This window comes from Macaca nemestrina, chromosome 18 (genome assembly GCF_043159975.1).
Source record: "Macaca nemestrina isolate mMacNem1 chromosome 18, mMacNem.hap1, whole genome shotgun sequence".
Taxonomy (NCBI): Eukaryota; Metazoa; Chordata; class Mammalia; order Primates; family Cercopithecidae; genus Macaca; species Macaca nemestrina.
In genome coordinates, this window is record NC_092142.1 from 27,984,210 (window position 1) to 28,007,100 (window position 22,891).

Here is a 22,891-nt window from a genome sequence, read left to right on the forward strand (position 1 = left end):
CAATTTCTACCAATCCAGGGATTTTTTTGAGTCGGAGTCTCGCTCTTGTTGCCCAGGCTGGAGTGCAATGGTGCAACATCAGCTCACTGCAACTTCCACCTCCTGGGTTCAAGCGATTCTCCTGCCTCAGCCTCCTGAGCAGCTTAGATTACAGGCACATGACACCACACCCAGCTAATTTTTGTAATTTTAGTAGAGATGGGGTTTCACCATGTTGGCCAGACTTGTCTCCAGCTCCTGACCTCAGGTGATCCTCCCACCTCAGCCTCCCAAAGTGCTGGGATTACAGGCGTGAGCCACCGTGCCCGGCTGACTTTTTTTTGAGACAGGGTCTTGCTCTGTTCCCCAGGCTGGAGTGCAGTGGCGTGATCATGGCTCACTGCAACCTCTGCCTCTGGGGTTCAAGCGATTCTCCTGCCTCAGCCTCTGGAGTAACTGGGACTACAGGCATGCTCCACTACACCCAGCTAATTTTTAAATTTTTGGTAGAGATGAATTCTATGTTGCTCAGGCTGGTCTCAGACTCCTGATCTCAAGTGATCCTCCTGCCTCAGCCTTCCAAATTGTTGAGATTACAGATGTGAGCCACTGCACCCGGCCCCAGAAAGACTATTTAACTCTTCAGATGATCCAGAATACTCCTCAGGCAATCTGATCTCTGAATTTTTTTTTAAGTGACCCTAAAATTATTGCTTCTCTTTCACTCTCATGCCATTCTACCACCATTCTCTGCTACTCAGAGGGTTCCCTAGCCCCAGGTCCCTTAAACCCAGCTCCAAAAGCACCAACCTTTTCCGTAAGGATGACGGCGTCCACCAAATCCAGAACCTCCTCAAACACCGCTGGGAGGTATGCCCCCACTGTGGTGACCAGCCATTCTTCCCCTGGGCCAAGAGTGGAAGGTAAGGGACAAGAGTCCTCCAGCCTGCTCCCCACCTGCCCTCCCCCACAGCCTAGACACGGGATTGACAGATTTCATAGGCAAAAAGACACCACTGACCCCAGGCTCAAGGTCATGATTGCAGTCCTTTTAGTCCTTTTTTTTTTTTTTTTTTTTTTGAGACGGAGTCTCGCTTTGTCTCCAGGCCAGAGTGCAGTGGTGCTATCTCGGTTCACTGCAAGCTCCGCCTCCCAGGTTCACGCCATTCTCCTGCCTCAGCCTCCCGAGTAGCTGGGACTACAGGTGCCTGCCACCTCGCCCGGCTAATTTTTTGTACTTTTAGTAGAGACGGGGTTTCACCGTGGTCTTGATCTCCTCACCTCGTGATCCACCCACCTTGGCCTCCCAAAGTGCTGGGACTACAGGCATGAGCCACTGCACCCAGCTGACTGCAGTCCTCTTATTCACTTCTTTGAGGCCAGAGGAAAACAAACCCACCCCAGTTTTTTTTTTTTTTTTTTGAGACGGAGTCTCCATCTGTTGCCCAGGCTGCGATCTCAGCTCGCTGCAACCTCAGCCTCCTGGGTTCAAGTGATTCTCATGCCTTAGCCTCCTGAGTAGCTGGGATTACAGGCACGTGCCACCAAGCCCAGCTAATATTTGTATTTTTTGTAGAGATGGTATTTCACCATGTTGCCCAAGCTGGTCTGGAACTCCTGGCCTCAAGTGATCTGCGCATCTTGGCCTCCCAAGGTGCTGGGATTCCAGGCGTGATCCACCACGCGCGGCCTAAAAGCCTTCCTAAGATGCCCAAGTTGCTGCTATAACAACAGCCTGCGGCCGGGCGCGGTGGCTCATGCCTGTAATCCCAGCACTTTGGGAGGCTGAGACGGGCAGATCACGAGGTCAGGAGATCGAGACCATCCTGGTTAATATGGTGAAACCCCGTCTCTACTAAAAAATACAAAAAACTAGCCAGGCGCAGTGGCGGGCGCCTGTAGTCCCAACTACTCGGGAGGCTGAGGCAGGAGAATGGCGTGAACCCGGGAGGCGGAGCTTGCAGTGAGCTGAGATCCGGCCACTGCACTCCAGCCTGGGCGGCAGAGCGAGACTCCGTCTCAAAAAAAAAAAAAAAAAAAAAGTACAAAAAACTAGCCGGGCAAGGTGGTGGGCGCCTGTAGTCCCAGCTACTTGGGAGGCTGAGGCAGGAGAATGGCGTGAACCCGGGAGGCGGAGCTTGCAGTGAGCTGAGATCTGGCCACTGCACTCCAGCCTGGGCGACAGAGCGAAACTCCGTCTCAAAAAAAAAAAAAAAACACACACACAAAAAAAACAACAGCAGCCTGCTCTGCCTTCTCTAAGCTCCAAAGACCAACTTTTGTCCTTCCGCTAAAATGGGCAGCAGAACTGCCTCTGTTGGAGTTGTGGATGTCCTTTGGTTTATTGGAGAAGTCAGAGTGCCTGGATGCAGGTCCCAGCCTCGCCCTGCCTGGCCACACCCCAGGGCAAGCAACCTGCATTCTGTATCCCAGTGTTAATATATAGAAAGTGGTAATGGTAGTACCTCGAGGTAGTACCTCTGTTGCCCAGGATGGAGTGCAGTGGTGCAATCACAGCTCACTGCAGCCTCCACTCCTGGGCTCAAGCAGTCCTCCCTCTTTAGCCTTCTGAGTAGCTGGGACCACAGGTGAGTATCACAACACCCGGCTAATTTTTAAACTCTTTGTAGAGAGGGGGTCTCACTGTGTTGCTCAGGCTGGTCTTGAGCTCCTGGGCTCAGACAATCCACCCACCTTGGCAAAGTGCTGGGATGACAGGTGTGAGCCACTATACCTATTGGCCTACATTTGTCAGCTGTATTTGAATATCTACTTTGTTGATCCAGAATCAGATAAGACATGGCCACTGCCCATAGCTCATGGTGAAGGTGGGGGAAGGAAAAGCCACATCCTCATGGTCACGGTCACATTTTCCAAACCAAGTGGAAACAGCATGAAATGGCGGTGGCAAAAGGAGGACAGTGGGTGGCCCTCAACAGCTTTCAAAAGATACCAGGAAAGCACCTCTCTGAGACTACAGGAGGCTTTCCCCAACCTTCCTCTGCTTCCCCTGCAGTGGGGACCCCCCCTGCCCACCCCACCATCATCGCCTCTTGGTGAACCCACCTGTCACCCTCTCCTTGCCGTCCCGGTCACAACACTCCTTGCGGGCCCTCAGTCGCAGAGCCTGGTTCTGCCTGATGATGGTGGCCTGAATGATCTCCACAACCTCCACTTCCTTCCGGGGGATGTACGTGCCTGGGGAGGGAAGGTAATGGTCAGAAGGTATCAGGGCTATGGCAGGAAGGCAGGGAGCCCTATGGAGACAGAACTTACCAGGTCCCTCGAAAAGCCACTCGTCTCCTGCCACCACCTTGTCTCCATCTTTATCCTCAAAATCAAGCAGCGCCTTTAGATGGAGGGCAGTGTTGGGCAGAACCACTTGCAGGGGTGTGATGTCCTAGTGGGGAAGAAAGTGGGGACACAGAACAATCAGTACTGTGACCCCCCCATGCCTGATGCTCTGGAGGCGGGTCCACAGCATCCATCTCTGTATGTCCTGAAATAAGACCGGGGTGGAGGCCGGGCACAGTGACTCACACCACTCATCCCAGCACTTTGGGAGGCTGAGGTAAGAGGATCGCTTGACCTCATTCAAGAACCAGCCTGGACAACATAGCAAGATCCCATCTCTGAAAAAAAAAAATTTAGCCAGGCATGGTGGCGGCGCACACCTGTAGTCCCAGCTACTCTGGAGGCTGAGGTGGGAGGATTGCTTGAGCCCAGGAGGTTAAGGCTTCAGTGAGCTATGATTGCACCACTGCACTCCAGCCCGGGTGGCAGAGCAAGACCCTGTCTCATAAATAAATTAAATAAATAAATAAATAAAAGATCAGGAGACATGACCAAGGTCACACAGCTAGTGAGAAACTGAGTCAAGACTTGAACTCTGGTTTTGAGTGAAGCCTGCCCACCGTGCCCAACTCTGATGAGGCTGGTCCTGGGCTGAACGAGCGAGCAGAGCGACTCCACTCCACCCGCTGGCCACACACTGGATGGCGAGCAGGGCTGGAGGCTCGCTGCTCAGAGAGCCTTTCCCTGCTCATCTCCTTCCTGCAGGGCACCCTGGTTGTGGTGGAGAGAACGTATCATGAAATTTAAGTTCCAGCAAGGCGATAACATACAGACGCTAACCATTCTGTCCCAGTAGACTACAAATACTGTCAGGGCAAGAGGGTCTTCAGGAGTTCAGATGAAGGAGAAGTTAGAGAAGACCCTTTGAACTGAAACAAGGGCTCAAAGGAAAGGCTGTTTTTTTTTTTTTTTTTTTTTTGGGAGACGGGGTCTCCCTGTGTCGTCCAGGCTGGACTGCAGTGGTACAACCATGGCTCACAACAGCCTCAACCTCCCAGGCTCATGTGATCCTCCCATCTTAGCCTCCTGAGTGGCTGGGATTACAGGTGTCACCCCCAGCTAATTTTTTTTTTTTTTTTTTTTGAGACAGAGTCTTGCTCTGTCGCCCGGGCTGGAGTGCAGTCGTGCAATCTTGGCTCACTGCAACCTCCACCTGCTGGGTTCAAGTGATTCTCATGCCTCAGCCTCCCAAATAGCTGGGATTACAGGCACGCACCACCACACCTGGCTAATTGTTGCATGTTTAGTAGAGATGGGTTCTCACCATGTTGGCCAGCCTGGTCTCAAACTCCCGACCTCAAGTGATCTGACTACCTTGGCCTCCCAAAGTGCTAGGATTACAGGCGTGAGCCACTGTGCCCAGTCGAACGTATTCTTTAAAATGAAATCTTAGGCAGAGCGTGGTGGCTCACACCTGCAATCCCAGCATTTTGGGAGAATGAGGTGGAAGGATCGTTTAAGCCCAGGAGGTTGAGGTTGCAGTGAGCTATGATCACCCCACTGCACTCCTGTCTAGGCAACAGGGGGAGATCCAGTCTCAAGAAAAGAAAAAAAAAAAAAAAAAAAGGCCGGGCACAATGGCTCATGCCTCTAATCCCAGCACTTTGGGAGGCCAATGCAGGTGGATCACGAGGTCAGGAGATCGAGACCATCCTGGCTAACACAGTGAAACTCCGTCTCTACTAAAAATATAAAAAATTAGCCGGGTATGGTGGCGCATGCCTGTAGTCCCAGCTACTCGGGAGGCTCAGGCAGGAGAATTGCATGAACCCAGGAGGTGGACCTTCTAGTGAGCCGAGATTATGCCACTGCACTCCAACCTGGGCAACAAAGTGGGACTCCATCTCAAAAAAAAAAAAAAAAAAAGGTACAAAAACCCCTATATACTCTTCACTTGGATTCCTTAAGGGTTATTGTCTTAATCATTCTTCATTTTCTCTACCCACACACTTCCCCCAAACTGTCTGCACCTAAGTGGACATGAATGTCTCTAAAAGTTCCCCATGTCCTGCTATTATGCTTTCAGGATCAAGCAGCACTGATCAGTAAAGTCAGTAAAAAAAAAACATTAAATGGCCAGAAGGTAAAGGTAGAAGAATACGTAAGGGAATGAAGGTGGGACATCCACCTGCTCAGGCCCAGGCCTGAGACCAAGAGGGACAAGAGCCTGGTTGTAGGTTCAGGCCTGCGATGGCTTCTCCTAGAATAGGCACAGCCCGGGGCCTGGGCTTGTCACTGCTGCTTTGGCACTGCCCACCAGTGTCTGGCACTGGGTGAATGAACTGCTTAATCTTGGCACATGCCATTTAATGCCAGACTGGGCACTTCTGGTAGGCTCTGGAGCCTGGGAGATTAGCAGGTGAGATGGACCAATAGTTCTCAGAAAAGAGGCAGGTGTGTTTGGGGCATGTGTGGAGGACGGGGGTGGCTGGAGGTGAGTGGAAGTACAGTGAGTCAATTCCACCCTTGGTGAGAGCCAGCAAATCTCTCTCCCCACCCCTCCCACTGCCCTGGTTTGTTTTCCCTTTAGAAAACAGTACAGGCTGAGCACAGTGGCTCATGCCTGTAATCCCGGCACTTTGGGAGGCTGAGGCGGGCAGATCACCTGGGGCAGGAGTTCGAGATCAGACTGGCCAACATGGTGAAACCCCGTCTCTACGAAAAATACAAAAATTAGCCAGGCGTGGTGGTGGGTACCTGTAATCCCAGCTACTTGGGAGGCTGAGGCAGTAAAATTACTTGAACCCGGGAGGTGGAGCTTCCAGCGAGCCAAGATTATGCCACTGCACTCCAGCCTCGGCGACAACAGCGAAATTCTGCCCCCCCCCCCCCCGCCAAAAAAAAGAAGGCGGCGGCGGCAGCAGTACAGAGCCCAAGGCAGGTGGAGGACAGGCAGGATGGGGCACAGGGAGACAGGAAGCCAGGTACCTTTTCCAGCACCTCCCCTGGGTACAGGGGGAAGGGGTCCTGGGCCAGCCGGATCTCGAGGTCAGCGTGGCGAAGCCGAACTTGCCCTGTGACATCAAACAGCACCAAGCCCTGGGCATCCCGAGACACAGGGTTGGCCACTGTGCAGTAGTGATGTGGGGGGACGGTCACCATGCGCATAGGGGCAAACAGTACCCTGCAGGAAGATGAGAAGAGGTGTGGGGACCTGGGACCAGGTCTCCCACTACCAAAGGGGACACCAAATAAGAGAGAAACCTCTCTATCACCCAAGCGAGGGCCATTCCTGCTTGGGAACAGGGAGGAGGAAAAGGACCATCATGCCAGCCAGACCAATGGGTCCCCACATCCCTAAGGCTCCCCCACAGCCCAACCCCCACACCCACCTCTCATTGTCCTGCCGGATGTAGGTCTTTGGCCCGACCTCCACACGGGACACGTTGCTGTTCTGGTCCAGCACATGGATATAGTGGTATGGGGGGATGCGGATGATGAACTCTTCAGTTGCCATGGTGACTCCTAAGCCCAGGGCTCACCAGAAGATGACTGGTAGGTGGGGGAGAGGACACAGGATGAACCCAGGGAGCCTGGGATGGGGCAGTCATGAGTCTGGAGACAGGCTCTGGGTGGGATACGGCCCTACCTCCTCCAGCCAGGTCACTGCACCCTTCCCTGTCCGCATCCACATGCCCACCGCTCCCTGTCTTCACCCCACCCAAGACGACACAGCCCATCGTGACCGTAAAGAACGGCTTGATGCAGTGAGCCAGAGGCCCAGGGTTCCTTGCCAATTCCTTTCCCTTGCTCCCATCAACTACTTTCCCCTACACTGCCACCAGCACTGCAAAGAGCTTCAGATCAAGGCACTCCCAGTCTCTAAGGTGGAGAGATACAGCAAGCTGGGAGACTGGGGAGCCATGGAGGCAGTGACATGGCCTTGTCCAGCACGCAATGGGCAGCTGCTCCGAGGAGCTGCCTGGCTCCTCCAGAGGGAGGCAGCCCTTTATTTCAGAGAATCCTGAGGCCCCAGCTGTATTCAAATGTCAGCCCACAGCCAGAGAATATCTGTATGCCTCAGGTAGTCCATTGGCTAGGATTCAGCCATAAACAAACAAAAGGGATGTTTGCATGAGCTGTGTCTATGCTCCTCCCCCGTTCTTATGCTGTAGTAATCCTGGGCTGAATGTGAAGACCTAGTCCACTGCTCACGAAAGGGATCCCAGACAGAACTGAGGCTTCCATAGAACCAGCTGCATTAGTAACACTGCAAATCACTCTGGCCGCCTCCTCCCCAGTTCTCTCCCACCCTTAACTCCTACAGTTGTGAGCAAGGGTGGGGTGGAAAGGAAGGAGAAGGGGGATGATTGATTATCATGTTCCAACCACCCCATCCCACCTGCTTCTGAATCCTGAGTGGTTTCACCCAGTGCTTGGCCTGTTCAGGAATGTTACATGCCTACCTAAGCCCCACCCTTGCCCCCAGCACCCCTTGGACTTTGGACAAGTCCCTTTGAGTCACACAAATGGGACCAAGTTTACTAGGTGCTCTAGGGCCTCATCCTTAAGAGACTCAGGTCAGACTTTTTTTTTTTTTTTTTTTGAGACGGAGTCACCCAGGCTGGAGTGCAGTGGTGCGATCATAGCTCACAAAAGCCATGCCTCAGCCTCCTGGGTAGCTGAGACTACTGGTGCATGCCACCATGTCTGGCTTTTTTTTTTTTTTTTTTTGAGATGGAGTCTCGCTCTGTCACCCAGGCTGGAGTGCAGTGGTGCGATCTTGGCTCACTGCAAGCTCCGCCTCCCGGGTTCACGCCATTCTCCTGCCTCAGCCTCCTGAGTAGCTGGTACTACAGGCGCCTGCTGCCACGCCCGGCTAATTTTTTGTATTTTTAGTAGAGACGGGGTTTCACCGTGTTAGCCAGGATGGTCTTGATTTCCTGACCTCGTGATCCACCTGCCTCAGCCTCCCAAAGCGCTGGGATTACAGGCATGAGCCACCGCGCCCAGCCCTTTTTTTTTTTTTTTTTGGTAGAGATGAGTTCTCATTATGTTGCCCAGGCTGGTCTTGAACTCCTGGCCTCAAGCAATCCTCTTGCCTCTGCCTTCCAAAGTGCTGGGATTACAGGCGTGGGCCATCACACCTGGCCGATGAGGAGCCTCTTTTGTCTGGTGGTGGCCTCAAAAATGTCTGGCTAGGACAGGTGCAGTGGCTCATGCCTGTAATCCCAGCATTATGGGAGGCAGAGCAAGACTCTGTCTTAAAAAAAAAAAAAAAAAAAAAAAAAAGTAGCTCCTCATCAATTCTACCACCTACCCAGCCTCCAACCCCAGGTGAAAAATACAAGTGAAGGGAAGAAGGGAGTGGCCTGGCCGAGGACAAACAGGCAGGAGCCATAAATTACAGAATCAAGGCTGGATACAGCCCAAGAGGAGTTACACTTGAGCCTCACAATCTATAAAATTTCAACTTTTTGTTTAGAAATTGTGAGTCTTCACAAAATCCCAATTCCTGCTTCACTTGAAGAATTAGAAGACCAGCAATACAGCCTACAGTCAAGCAGCAGCTGCCCCATTTAGATGGAATACAAACTTTCCCACCTACCACAGTCCTCACCACCCCCTGCTGCCTTATAGCCACGCCACTGCACTGCCCGGCTATTGTTTAAAAACCCTTTAACTTGGCTGGGCATGGTGGCTCACGCCTGTAATCCCAGCACTTTGGGAGGCCAAGGCAGGTTGATCACCTGAGGTCAGGAGTTCAAGACCCAGCCTGGCCAACATGGCAAAACCCTGTCTGTACTAAAAATATAAAAATTAGCCGGTCATGGGGGTGGGTGCCTGTATTCCCAGCTACTAGCGGGGCTGAGACAGGAGGACTGCTTGAACCTGGGAGGCAGAGGTTGCAGTGAGCAGAGATCGTGCTATTGCACTCCAGCCTGGGCAACAGAGCGAGACTCCATCTCAAAACAACAACAACAACAAAACCCCTTTAACTCAGCAGTGTCCACTGATGAGGAATATTCTAAATCTTTCTACAATGATGGGGAATATTCTAAATCTGTGCTGTCTTTGGACTAGCCACATCCACATGTGGCTCCTGAACACTTAAAATGTGGCTAGTGGCCAGGCATGCTGGCTCATGCCTGTAATCTCAGCACTTTGGGAGGCTGAGGCGGGCAGATCACGAGGTCAGGAGTTTGAGACCAGCCTGGCCAACGTGGAGAAACCCTGTCTCTACTAAAAATACAAAAATTAGCTGGGCGTGGTGGCACATGCCTGTAATCCAGCTACTTGGGAGGCTGAGGCAGGAGAATTGCTGGAACCCGGGAGGCAGAGGTTGCAGTGAGCCAAGATCTCACCATTGCACTCCAGTTCTGGGTGACAGAGCAAGACTCTGTCTCGGAAAAAAATAAATAAAATGTGGCTACTGCATCTGAGGAACTAAATTTTAAAATCATTTTTTGAGACAAGGTCTTGTTCTGTTGCCCAGGCAGGAGTGCAGTGGCACAATCATGGCCCACTGCAGCCTCAACCTCCAGACTCAAGCGATCCTCCCACCTTAGCCTCCTGAGTAGCTGGGATTACAGGCACGTGCCACCATGCCTAGCTAATTTTTTCATTTCTTTTGCAGAGACAAGGTGCTGCTATGTTGCCTAGGCTGGTCTCCAACTCCTGGGCTCAAGCAATCCTCCCGCCTCAGCCTCGTAAAGTGCTGGGATTAGAGGTGTGAGCTACCATACCCAGCTAATTTTAAATTGCCAAATATGGCTGGTTGATCGTGGAGCTCTCAATAGTTGAGACCCAGACAGGGACAATGAGTCCTTCAAGGCCACAAGCAAGTTAGTGGTACTGTCGGGACTAGAACCCTGGTGGAATGCCTGGTCCTGTCTTTCTAGAGAGGCCTCACGGTCCCATGGTTCGGGGCACCCATTCCGACCCAGACTGCCCCGGCCTACAGCTCTCATCGGCTGTTTTCATGTTTTTATATAGTTTCCTCACTGCCTTGCCTCATTCTGAAAGAGGTTACAGTTTGGGTTTGTTTTCCTGGCACACTTCCCACATCACAGGGAGGTTATTCTGCTGCTCATTCTTTCATCTTGCAACTTTGTATGGGTTCTGACCTTGATACTTTTCTGTTGCTCATTTTTGCTCAAAGTTACTTTCCCTTGGCTCGGAGGAGGGTGGCTTGTCTAACCTCTTCTGCGGTTTGGGAATACAGGGGTTTGCTTTCCGATCTCCTGGCTCTGTTCCTCTTGCCACTCTTATGGGGACCTTGTCTTTTCTTCCTATTGCCCCATCCTGCTCACCTTTGATTCTACCCCCCAGTTACTCCACAATACAGGGCCCTGTTCTGGAAAGTCCAGAGGGCTGGGACTCCTAGATCTGGTTTTTTTTTTGTTTTGTTTTTTTGTTTTTTTTTTTTTTTGAGACGGAGTCTCACGCTGTTGCCCAGGCTGGAGTGCAGTGGCGCAATCTCGGCTCACTGCAAGCTCCGCCTCCTGGGTTCACGCCATTCTCCTGCCTCAGCCTCCTGAGTAGCTAGGACTACAGGCGCCCGCCACCGCGCCCGGCTAATTTTTTGTATTTTTAGTAGAGACGGGGTTTCACTGTGGTCTCGATCTCCTGACCTTGTGATCCGCCCGCCTCGGCCTCCCAAAGTGCTGGGATTACAGGCGATCTGGTTTTTTTTTTTTTTTTTTTTTTGACGGAGTCTCACTCTGTCACCAGACTGGAATGCAGTGGTGCAATCTCAACTCACTGCAACCTCTGCCTCCCAGGTTCACACCGTTCTCCTGCCTCAGCCTCCCGAGTGTTGGGACTACAGGTGCCCACCACCATGCCCAGCTAACTTTTTGTATTTTTTTAGTAGAGACATGGTTTCACCATGTTGACCAGGATGGTCTCAATCTCTTGACCTTGTGATCCACCTGGCTCTGCCTCCCAAAGTGCTGGGATTACAGGCGTGAGCCACTGCGCTCGGCCCTTTTTTTTTTTTTTTTTTTGAGGTAAGGTCTTATTTTGTTGCCCAGGCTGGAGTGCAGTGATCACAGCTCACTGTGTAGCCTTGAACTCCTCAGCTCAAGGGATCCTCCCATCTCAGCCTCTTGAGTAGCTGGGACTGTAGGTACGTACCGCCACGCCTAGCTAATTTTTAACTTTTTGTGGGTATAAGGTCTCTGTTGTCCAAGCTGGTCTCAAAATCCCGGCCTTAAGCAATCATCCAGCCTTAGCTTCCCAAAGCACTGGGATTACAGGTGGAGCCACCACGCCCAGCCAGGATGCCTGGATCTTGGTTCTCAACCTTATGGGATCAGTGATTTGAACAAGTCCCTTGACCACCCTGTGCCTGTTTCCTCATCTACAAAATGAGAATGGATATCATCATCAACCGAGTTAGCACATAAAGCACTCAGAACAGAGCCTGGCTCTTAATCTGCACTCTGACTGCAGAGGAGGAAGAGTGCCTGAGGCCCAACTTTCCTATCCAGTGAGGGATCTGGGGAATATAACCAGTGCCGGGGGCTCCCTGCCTGACCTGGCATGCTGGTTTAAGCCTCAGTTATTTACTGGTCAGTGGCAAGTCTTGTTTCACCCCAGCTGCAGGGATGGAACAGCAAGTAGGGCTTTCACTGCCAGGTGAAGCTTTTTCCACTGCTCCCTTGGAGGGTTCTCTGCAGGGCCGAAACCTGGCCAGGAAACCAGATGGGAGAAGAGGAAGAGCTGGGGCTGTAAGCGGAGGTATGGACAGGGCTCTGAGGCCCCCCGGGAAGATTTGAACTCTAGAAAGCTGTGCAAGGTTGGAAGCAGGCTCTGGGAACGCCCTCCATTGGCTCATCGATGGATGATCCCCACCACGCCCCCCACAGCTGAGGCCTCTCCACCATCTGCTGCCCCAGCTGGACCCAATCAGGTGGGCTGAACGCCTCGCCCGGCTCAGTGACTCAGCAAGAGTCATCCTCACGGCTGGACTCCTGGCTTGTTCTGAGGCTAAGCCCTCAGCAACTGCCCCTGCGTCAGCACCAGGACCCCACCTCACCTCCCTGACCACCCACCTGCCATGCCCTAAACCTGGGCCTTCCGCCTAGACCACCCGCCAGGTTCACCCAGGACAGGTCTTGCCTTCTACCCTCGCCATTCATGGAGGTGAGCCAGGGAAACCCTTTGACTCAGGCAGCATGTTGGTGACAAGTCTCAGATTGAGGTTTTTGTGGTTTCCTTCCAGATGACATGCGCAGTTAGAGCATTTTACTTAAAATAGATCAGGGCCCTTAAAAGACAATAGCAAGGATTGTGTTGACCTTTGGAAAGCTCTGCCCAGCCCTCAGGCTTGGTCCCTGCTCCCCAGATCCACTCATCCACCCATCTTCCTTCAGTCCCTGCTTCTGAGACCTGCCCTAGTCGGCTCTCAGTATAGATGCCCAGTCTTGCCTGATCACACCTCCCTCAGGGGTCATGAGGCTCCTGCAAGAACCGCAGCCAGCTTTCACCCCAAATCCCACCGGGGTCTCTCCCACCACGAGGGTAAATGGACAGGAACTAAATAGCCTGTCCAAAGCAGAAACCAGGTTCATTGTCTAGTTAAAAGAGGGGCTTTTGCCTGAGAGAGGTGGCTCACACCTGTCATCCCAACACTTTGGGAGGCCGAGGGTGGGAGGATGGCTTGAGGCCAGGAGTTCAAGACCAGTTTGGGCAACATAGCAAGGCCCCATCTCTTTAAAGAAAGAAAGAAAAAAAAAAAAAAAAAAAGGCGGGGCGGGGGGGAGGGAGACCGGGGCACAGACTCTTGGCTCAAAAGTAAACTTCTGCTACAGCAAAACTTAATAAACGAGTCATGAGTCACTACTTCCCAGAGATCTTCAGGGTCAACTGTAAGTAGCTGATATACTGAGTTTTTTGTTTTTTGGAGACAGTCTCACTCTGTTGCCCAGGCTGGAGTGAAGTGACACAATCTTGGCTCACTGCAACGTCCACCTACCTCCCAGGTTCAAGCAATTCTCATGCCTCAGCCTCCCGAGTAGCTGGAATTACAGGCACATGCCACCAAGCCTGGCTAATTTTTTGTATTTTAGTAGAGATGGGGTTTCACCCCAGGGTGGTCTCAAACTCCTGAGCTCAGGCAATCTGCCTGCCTCGGCCTCCCAAAGTCCTAGGATTACAGGTGTGAACCACCACTTGCGGCCACTAGTGAGTCTTAAATAGCAATTGACCAAGTGACCACACTGCCTACCAAGTCTGCAGTGAGCAGAGTGGCACCACCTGGAGGCTTGTTAGCAATGCAGCCTCCGGCCCCACCCCAGAGCCACTGAATCCATCGGCATTTTAACTCGACCCTCAATGACTTGCACATACATTAAAGTCTGAGCAACTCTGGTCTAAAGCAGAGACTCTTGGCCCAGGCTACACACTGGTCATCTGGAAATCTGGTTTTTTTTGTTTGTTTTTTTTGAGATGGAGTTTTGCTCTTGTTGCCCAGACTGGAGTGCAATTGTGCCATCTTGGCTCACTGCAACCTCTGCCTCCCGAGTTAAGCAATTCTCCTGCCTCTGCCTCCCAAGTAGCTGGGATTACAGGCGTATGTCACCACACCCCACCACACCCGGGTAACTTTGTACTTTTTTAGTAGACAAGGTTTCGCCATTTTGGACAGACTGGTCTCAAACTCCTGACCTCAAGTGATCCACCCACTTTGGCCTCCCAAGGGGCTAGGATAACAGGCGCCCGGCCTTCTGGAGATCTTTTTTAAAGCTACCCGTCTCCGGTGATTCTGTTTAATTGGTCCGGGTGAGGTTCATGCATTGCTATTTTTAAAAGTTCTCCCTCTGACTCTTAATATATATCCGGGATTGAGAGCCAGTGGGAAAATATCACTCCAGCAGGTTTTATCACTGACAGCATGCTCCTGGGCCACTTACTAGCCTCTGAGCCTTCCTCTCCAGTGAAGTGAGAATAAAAGTGACTGTTGACCAGGCTTGGTGGCTCCCGCCTGTAATCCCAGCACTTTGGGAGGCCGAGATGGATCACTTGAGGCCAGGAGTTCAAGACCAGCCTGGGCAACATAGCGAGACCCTGTCTCTACAAAAATCATAAAAAATATTAGCTAGGTGTGGTGGTGCACACCTGTGGTCCCTGCTACTTCGGAGGCTGAGGTGGGAGGATTGCCTGTGCCTGGGAGATCAAGGCTGCCGTGAGCCATAAATGGAGCACAGGAATGCACTCTAGCCTGAGCAAGAGTGAGGCCATCTCAAAAAAAAAAAAAAAAAAAAAAAAAAAAGTGACTGCTTCAAGTCAAAGGTATTAGAGACTGGAAGGTTTCTGGTGCACAGTAGGAACTGGGAGGAGGATAAAGATCAGTTCCAGGCCAGGCGCTGTGGCTGTAATCCCAGCACTTTGGGAGGCCGAAGCAGGAGGATCGCCTGAGCTTAGGAGTTCGAGACCAGCCTGGTCAACATGGTGAAACCCCGTCTCTACTAAAAATACAAAAATTAGCCGTACATGGTGACAGGCACCTGTAGTCTCAGCTACTCAGGAGGCTGAGGCAGGAGAATTGCTTGAACCCAGGAGCAGAGATTGTAGTGAGCTGAGATTGCGTCATCGTACTCCCACCTGGGGGACAGAGCAGAGACTGTCTCAAAAACAAAAACACAGCTCCGATTGCAGGCTGCTCATCAAGGGCAGGGAATTGCACTCATTCTCCTCCAGCCCCTTCTCTTACCCAGGTCCAAGCAGCCTCCTTTGTCTCCAACCCCAGGGCTCTTGCTCCAGGCCGTCCTGAGGTTGGAGGCGAGGTCGGTGACCTGGCCCCGCCCCCAGACCTTACCACAGCTTCAGGTTCAGGAAAAGGCACATGAAGTTTGGTATAAACAAGGACACAACTTCACGGAGTTTCTCACTGATTTAAATATTGTAGTCTTTAGAGAATGGGTCACATGACTCAGGAACTGCCAGCAGCCTGTTTTCACCCAGCGGCTTCCTGGTTTACCCCCTTTAGGAGACCATTAATGGAAATTGAGAATCTGTCTCACGTTTTTTTTTTGTTTTTTTGTTTTTAAGCAGCACAGTTTTAGGAACGATTCTTCCCAAGGAAATTGTTTGTGAGCTCCAGTCTAACTGGGCCACTTTGTGGGAAGGGGAGCAGCCTGGTGGCCTTTGGGAGGTGAGGGGGAGACAGAACAGCTCAGCCAGCCCAGACCTCCACTTGTCCTTCCTCCCTCCTCCCACCCCTGCCAATTAAGACCAGTCACCAGAGGCAAGAACCTCCTAGATCAGAAGCGACCCAGGAACCAGGCTTCAGAACCTCGATCTTCATTAATTATTTTCTAAACTTGCCTAATCATAGAACTGAGCTATAATTCTTTAAAAACAAAACAAAACAAAAAACCACACACACACAAAACAGAGACAAGGGTCTCATGTTGCTCAGGCTGGCATGGAACTCTTGGCCTCAAGCCATCCTCCCACCCTGGCCTCCCAAAATGCTGGGTGCCTGAGCCACCGAACCCAGCCCTGGGCTGGAATTCTTTTTTTTTTTTGAGGCGGAGTCTCGCTCTGTCGCCCAGGCTGGAGTGCAGTGGCGCGATCTCGGCTCACTGCAAGCTCCGCCTCCCGGGTTCCCACCATTCTCCTGCCTCAGCCTCCCGAGTAGCTGGGACTACAGGCGCCGCCATCACGCCCGGCTAATTTTTTTTTTGTATTTTTAGTGGAGACAGGGTTTCATTGTGTTAGCCAGGATGGTCTCGATCTCCTGACCTCGTGATCCGCCCGTCTCGGCCTCCCAAAGTGCTGGGATTACAGGCTTGAGCCACCGCGCCCGGCCTGGGCTGGAATTCTTAATCCCGCTCCCGCTGCTTTTTGCAGGCCTCACTTCTGACCCACTGGGTCTAGGTTTCCAGGAGAGAGCCTCTTTCCCTGTGTTCCAGGCACACGCCCCCCAGTAACAACTCCCATTTCCAATGAGCTTAATCTGTGCCAGGCAGTGTTAAGTGTCCTCTGACTCATGTTATCCTCACAATGAACCTGAAGTTAAAAAACTTGCCCAAGAGGACACAGTTATCAAAGGATGGAGCCGGAAGTCTAATCTGGGTATGACTGTAGAGACCACAAACTAGGAGGCAGTGGCTTCTCAGGCAGAAACAGGAAGATTCTAAGCCAAGAATAAGGACTAGAGGACCTGGGTGGGGCGGGGTACTGCCCAGATGGCGCCAATGGCAGTTCAAAGGTGAGTGTTTCCTACAAGCTGAGCCAGCGCCCAGCCTCTGCTCCCCCACAACCTGGGAAGGCGGCACCCAAGATAACCTGAGCACCCCGTTACCTTGGAGGCCTGAGGCTGTCTCTGGGCCACCCACTCAAGGTGGCCCCCCTACCTGCTCAAGGCTACAGAGGGCTGTCTTGCCCAAACAGCCACACCCCAGGGCCAACCCAGTGCTGTGTGCCAAGGGAGTTTCTGAGAGCCACCTGATACCCCACGTGACAGCCGGCCTTTCCCCCATCACCCAGGGGCCACCCAGGCGGAGAGCTGAGAACACAGGGGCCATCAGCCTCGCTATCACCCCCACCCCCAAGTGCTTCACTCCCAAGGGACAGCTCTAAGCTCCCCAGAATCTCAGGCTGGTGGGTCCAGCTGAGCATCCTAGTTTTCACTTTCTCCTCCCAAAAAGGAAAGAACCTTGGCCACTAAATTCTACACCTTCTGGAAATCACTCTAATGACTTCCTGAATGACTGACGGAGGCCAACAGCTGGCCCAGCCCTGCGTGGAGCAGAAACAAACCTTATCTGTCACAGTTAAGGGCCCTGAATGGGGACAGGTCAGAGCCCAGGTCCCAGGACAGTGCAGGCAAGTAGAGCAAGCACCGATCTAGCACTAAGATGGGGTCTGAATGACCCTGTAAGGTCCCCCACCTGATTTCCCATGTGGGACCCTGAAGTCAGAGAGGGGCCCGAGAGTTGCAGGGGGTGGGGGATGGTGTTGGTGAGTTAATCTGCCTTTACTTCAAAACCCAGAAAACCCCAACTATTGGAAAGTGAAACCTCCCAAAGCAAAGCCACCGCCCATCCTCCTTCCCCGCTCTGATTCAGACATGTTTTCCCTGCCCCAGCAGAAGCAAGGCCCTTGAAAGCAAGACAGGAATAAAGAGAGCCTCGAGGGATACAAAGATCTGCCCCTGATTTGGGGTTTGGGGGGCTAGTACAACGTACTCACATCTAGAAGTGCAGCTAGCTGCAACCAACGCCTCGGATGGGGAACTCTCACCCAGCCTAGGGGATCACTTCCCAGCAGGGCAAGGCAGGCCAGGCCCAGGGGTGGGGCTTGGGAGTTAAAGAGCCCGTGCAGCTGGTTCTCATTTTATCCTCCGGGCTGCCTCTGCTGCAGCTGAGGGCGCACTGCTCCCTGCGTGCTCATGAGTTTCTGCCTCGGAGCCAGCTGCCTGCACTGGAGTGGGACTGGGAGGGGTTGGAGGGCCCGAGATGGGGCAGGTGCGCCTCTGCCCATCTGGCATTCATTTTCCAATCTGGGTGAATACAATTCTGCCTCTCCCTTGAAGTGGGGCCTAAATGTTGAGCTCCAGCTACAGCCCCTCCTTTTAAGAGATGATAGCTCTGGATCTTTTATTTCAGACTCAGAAAATTCAGTCCAGGTCTCCGAATAGGTGTTCAATAGAAAACACACACACACACATGCTCACACACTCTACAGGTGTTCAACAGAAAACACACACACACACACACACTCACACTCTCTCTTCCTCTTTCCTGCAATGTGCTGTTTGGGGGCTTGAGGTTTCTCTCTTCTTCCCAAGTTTCTCAGTGCCTGGGCTGGGGAAGGAGGGCCCAGGCCCCAGCAGGTACAGACACTGCAGCCTAGAGGCAGGAGCAGTGGGAGTCAGTACTTCCGCTGCCGAGGGAAGAGACTACTCCCGGAGGATCGGAGTGGGGGGCTGGCAGGGCTGGGGTCTTCCGAGTCCAGGCTGAAGAGGTCTCTCCCAGTACGAAGGATCTGCTCCTCCAGCTTCTTGTGTCTCTTCATGTCCGACAGCACTTTGTCCAGGCGGGCCTCCCGTTTCTGGCTCCGGGCTGAGCTTCCTGGAGAAGGGGAAGGTAAGATACATGGAAGAGATGGAGGTGGTGTGCACCAGACCTGCCTGGACTTCACTCATCACTTGGGGAGTTGGTTAAACATGCAGGTCCCCAGGCCTCTGTCTTGGAGGACCTGAGGTTCAGGGTTGGACCTCAGAGAGAGTGAGCAGCAAAGATCCTGAATGACAGGAAGGCACAGGTAATGTGAAGACCAGGGAGACACCAGACAGGCGAATGGCAAGAGCAAAGGCCCTAGGACAAGAACAGAATTCTGTTCAAAGAAGAGTGCAGGCCGGGCATGGTGGCTCACGCTTGTTAATGCCAGCACTTTGGGAGGCCAAGGTGGACGAATCACGAGATCAGGAGTTTGAGACCAGCCTGGCCAACACAAAAAATTAGCTGGGCGTGGTGGTGGGCGCCCGTAAATCCCAGCTACTCGGGAGGCTGAGGCAGGAGAATTGTTTGAACCCGGGAGGTGGAGGTTACAATGAGACGAGATCGCGCTACTGCATTCCAGCCTTGGTGACAGAGCTAGACTCCATCTCCAAAAAAAGAAAAAAAAAGTGCAGAGAACTGGAGGTGGCGGGAGAAGCGCTTGGATTCTCCTTTGACATGCTCTTCCCTGGCAAGATGGAATCCCTTGGAAAATTTTAAGTCGAAAAGTGACATGAGGCCGGGCACGGTGGCTCACGCCTATAATCCCAGCACTTTGGGAGGCTGAGGCGGGCAGATCACGAGGTCAGGAGATCGAGACCATCCTGGCTAACATGGTGAAACCCTGTCTCTACTAAAAATACAAAAAATTAGCCGGGCCTGGTGGCGGGCACCTGTAGTCCCAGCTACTCGGGAGGCTGAGGCAGGAGAATGGTGTGAACCCGGAAGGCGGAGCTTGCAGTGAGCTGAGATCGCACCACTGCATTCCAGCCTGGGCGACAGAGCAAGACTCGGTCTCAAAAAAAAAAAAAAAAAAAAAAAAAACAAGAAAAGTGACATTTATGGCTGGGCACAGCGGCTCACGCCTGTAATTCCAGCACTTTGGGAAGCCAAGGTGGGCAGATTACTTGAGGTCAGGAGTTCAAGACCAGCCTGGCCAACATGGTGAAACCCCCTCTCTACTAGAAAATACAAAGATTAGCTAGGCGTGGTGATGTGTGCTTATAATCCCAGTCACTCAGGAGGCTGAGGCAGGAGAAACGCTTGAATCCAGGAGGTGGAGACTGCAGTGAGCCAAGATCATGCCACTGCATTCCAGCCAGAGCAACAGAGAAAGACTTCATCACAAAGAAAAAAAAAAAAATGACACGATTTATATTTTTAAATGATCATCTGAATTGCAGAAACTGGAAGCGGAGAGCCCAGTTAAGAGCTACTGTAACTATCTAAGCAAGAAAGACAGTGGCTTAGATGGGGATGTGGTGTTGAAAGTGGAGAGTAGCAGAGGTACTTGGAAATGTACATCTTATAGCTACCAAGACTTGCTGGTGTGAATGTTCAGGTAAAAGAGAGAGAAATAAAGAATGGCTCTAGGCTGGGTGCAGGGGCTCATGCCTGTAATCTCAGCACTTTGGGAGACCGAGGCGGGTGGATCACTTGAGCTCAAGAGTTGGTGACCAACCAGTCTGGGCAACACAGCAAGACTCCGTCTCTCCCCCCCCAAAAAAAAAACGAAAAAAGAAAAGAAAAGAAAAAAAGGCATGACTGAGAGTAAATTCTAGGAAGGCATATGGGGTGGGAAATGGGGTCACTGGTGTAATTAGAGGATGTACGTGGTGGTACAGGGATGCGGATCTAGATAATATTGAAAGGCCAGGACTTGGACTTCTGGGAATGGGAAACATGATAAAATTATCTGTAATTTTCCACAATCAATGACTAGTTGTTTTTTAAAAAAAGGAATTATCTGTAATTGTGCTTTTTTTTTTTTTTTTTTTTTGAGACGGAGTCTCGCTCTGTCGCCCAGGCTGGAGTGCAGTAGCGATTTCAGCTCACTGCAAGCTCCTCCTCCCGGGTTCACGCCATTCTCCTGCCTCAGCCTCCTGAGTAGCTGGGACCACAGGCACCTGCCACCATGTCTGGCTAATTTTTTTTTTTTTTTTTTTTTTGAGACGGAGTCTCGCCCTGTCGCCCAGGCTGGAGTGCAGTGGCATGATCTCCACTCACTGCAAGCTCTACTGCCTCCCGGGTTAACGCCATTCTCCTGCCTCAGCCTCCCTGGAAGCTGGGACTACAGGTGCCCGCCACCACGCCTGGCTAATTTTTTTTTTTTTGTATTTTCAGTAGAGACGGGGTTTCACCGTGTTCGCCAGGATGGTCTCGATCTCCTGACTTTGTGATCCGCCCACCTCGGCCTCCCAAAGTGCTGGGATTACAGGCGTGAGCCACTGTGCCCGGCCCAATTTTTTGTATTTTTAGTAGAGATGGGGTTTTCACCATGTTAGCCAGGATGGTCTGGATCTCCTGACCATGATCCGCCCACCTCGGCCTCCCAAAGTGTTGAGATTACAGGTGTGAGCCACCGCGCCCGGCCGTGATTGTGTTTTTTGAGACGAAGTCTCACTCTGTTGCTCAGGCTGGAGTGCAGTGGTGTGATCTCAGGTCACTGCAACCTCCACCTCCCGGGCTCAAGTGATTCTCCTGCCTCAGCCTCCTGAGTAGCTGGGATTACAGGTGCCTGCCACCATGCCCGGCTAACTTTTTGTATTATAATTGTTTCTTAAAGGAATACGAGAGGCCGGGCACATTGGCTCATGCCTGTAATCCTAGCACTTTGGGAGGCCGAGGCGGGGGGATCACAAGGTCGGGAGTTCGAGACCAGCCTGGCCAACATGGTGAAAGCCCGTCTCTACTAAAAATACAAAAATTGACCTGGCCTGGTTGCATGCGTCTGTAATCCCAGCTACACGGGAGGCTGAGGCAGGAGAACTGCTTGAACCCGGCAGGCGGAGGTTGCAGTGAGTCGAGATCATGCCATTGCACTCCAGCCTGGGAGACAAGAGCTAGACTCTGTCTCAAAAAAAAAAAAAAAAAAAAAAAAGGAAGACGAGGTAGTAATCTAAGTCATAAAGATAGTGCTACTGGGTGAATACTCTCTCCTGAAGCTGTAAGTTGTGTGGCAGCTGAGGCAGCAAGCAAAGGCCTCTAGGGGAGCCGATCTTGGGTAACTGAGCCCAGGCCCTTCACCTCCCCCAACTGTCCCCTCTCGTTTGTACCTGGGGTGCGTCTCCGGTCAATCAGGGAGTCCTTTGGTGTCACTGGTTCATCATCAAAATCAAATTCCGTGGGCATGTGTGGTCTGGGACAGGTGAACAGAGTGAAGGGTGAGGGCGGTTCTCCCTCCCACCCACACCTGTGCTTCTCCCCTGCCCGGTTCCTCCTCCCCCGCTGGCTTCCCTCCCTCCCTCCACTTTCAAAGGTTCCAGGGTCCCACATTTTCCCTCCTTATTTCCTCCCGCCATCAGGGGAGCAGCCCATGGACAAGGTGTAAGAGTGTGTCTTTACTTTTCCTCTTCCTCTTCTTTGGCCTCCGGCTCCTCATCGGATCTCTCCTCTTCGCTCTGGGCCTCCGGCGTGGGAGGCCGGCGGGGCAGGATCTCGGCCTGCAGCTCCAGGGTACCGTGGGCAGCCAGCAGTTCATAGAGCCGCTGGATTTCGGAGGGCGGGGGCATCCAGGGCTGCCCATCTGCGGGCAGCTCCACCTCCTCGTCGCTGCAGGGCACGCACCAGTCATCGGAGTCCTCCTCCGCAGGCTCTTCCCTACAGGCGCTGGGGACTTCTCCCTGCGCCTCCTCTTCCCCGGACCCCTCACGCTCAGTCTCCTCTCGGCCTCCTTCCTCCTCGTCCTCGGCCTTACCGGCCGAGGCAGAGGGGTCTCCGGTATCCTCCACGGCCAGAGCCTGGAGGCCGGAGGTCACTTCCCCTTCTTCAGACAGAGGCGCCGCCGTGGTGGCCGCAGTGTCTCCATGGCCCCGAGCAAGGGACATAGGCCACTAGGGCAGGGACCCTGCGATGACAGCTGCTGGAGTCCGAAGCCAGGGTCCCCCAGGGATCGGGCTCCCCGGGGGATTCGAGACAGTCTCCAGCCAATCAGGCTCCCGCAGGGGACGCCGCGGCCAGACCGCCCGTCCCCGGGAGGGGGCGCTCGGTCCCCACCAAGGACCCCACCCCGTGGATCGAGGTCCGGTACTCCGACGCTCCCGGGCCCCGCAGAAACCACTTTCCGAAAGGGGGAAAGGGGAAAGAGAGGGACGGGCTACTCTTCGCTTCCACGCCGCCTCTCTCCACACCTGGACGCGGCGCCCTCTCCCCAGACCTCGCAATTGTGGGCCACGTCAAGTCAGCCGCCGTACGCACCTGGAGCTAAGACCCGCCTCCCAGGCTGCGCAGGGTCACACTACGCAGGCGCACAGAAATGGCGCGGGAGGCTCTGCTCTAGTCTAGGCTACTTGGAAGAGGAAAGCGAGGGAAGGCTTGCACATGCGCGAGTAGGCGCGCAGGCTTCAGCCCACAGTAAAGATGGCCACCGGGACGGCGCATGCGCA

General features: G+C 52.9%; 2 protein-coding genes across 2 annotated transcripts in view; both read right to left on the reverse strand.

Annotated features, from left to right (window-relative positions):
- MV (major vault protein) overlaps positions 1 to 17,587 on the reverse strand; it is a 28,863-nt gene extending 11,276 nt beyond the window's left edge. Inside the window, exons 1-6 of the mRNA XM_011743359.2 lie at positions 17,479 to 17,587; positions 6,666 to 6,825; positions 6,262 to 6,457; positions 3,256 to 3,379; positions 3,046 to 3,177; positions 790 to 884 (exon numbers count right to left, since the gene is read on the reverse strand). Coding sequence (XP_011741661.2) covers positions 790 to 884; positions 3,046 to 3,177; positions 3,256 to 3,379; positions 6,262 to 6,457; positions 6,666 to 6,790 — 672 coding nt within the window. The 5' untranslated portion in view covers positions 6,791 to 6,825; positions 17,479 to 17,587. The remainder of the gene's footprint in view (positions 1 to 789; positions 885 to 3,045; positions 3,178 to 3,255; positions 3,380 to 6,261; positions 6,458 to 6,665; positions 6,826 to 17,478) is intronic.
- Positions 17,588 to 17,871: 284 nt separating this feature from the next.
- On the reverse strand, positions 17,872 to 22,843 carry LOC105482901 (PAXIP1 associated glutamate rich protein 1). The gene is made up of 3 exons (XM_011743358.2): positions 21,852 to 22,843; positions 21,563 to 21,645; positions 17,872 to 18,359 (listed from the first exon to the last, which is right to left on the reverse strand). The coding sequence occupies exons 1-3, from the start codon at positions 22,331 to 22,333 to the stop codon at positions 18,160 to 18,162; spliced, it is 765 nt and encodes a 254-aa protein (XP_011741660.2). The 5' UTR covers positions 22,334 to 22,843; the 3' UTR covers positions 17,872 to 18,159.
- Between the last annotated feature and the right edge of the window lie 48 nt (positions 22,844 to 22,891).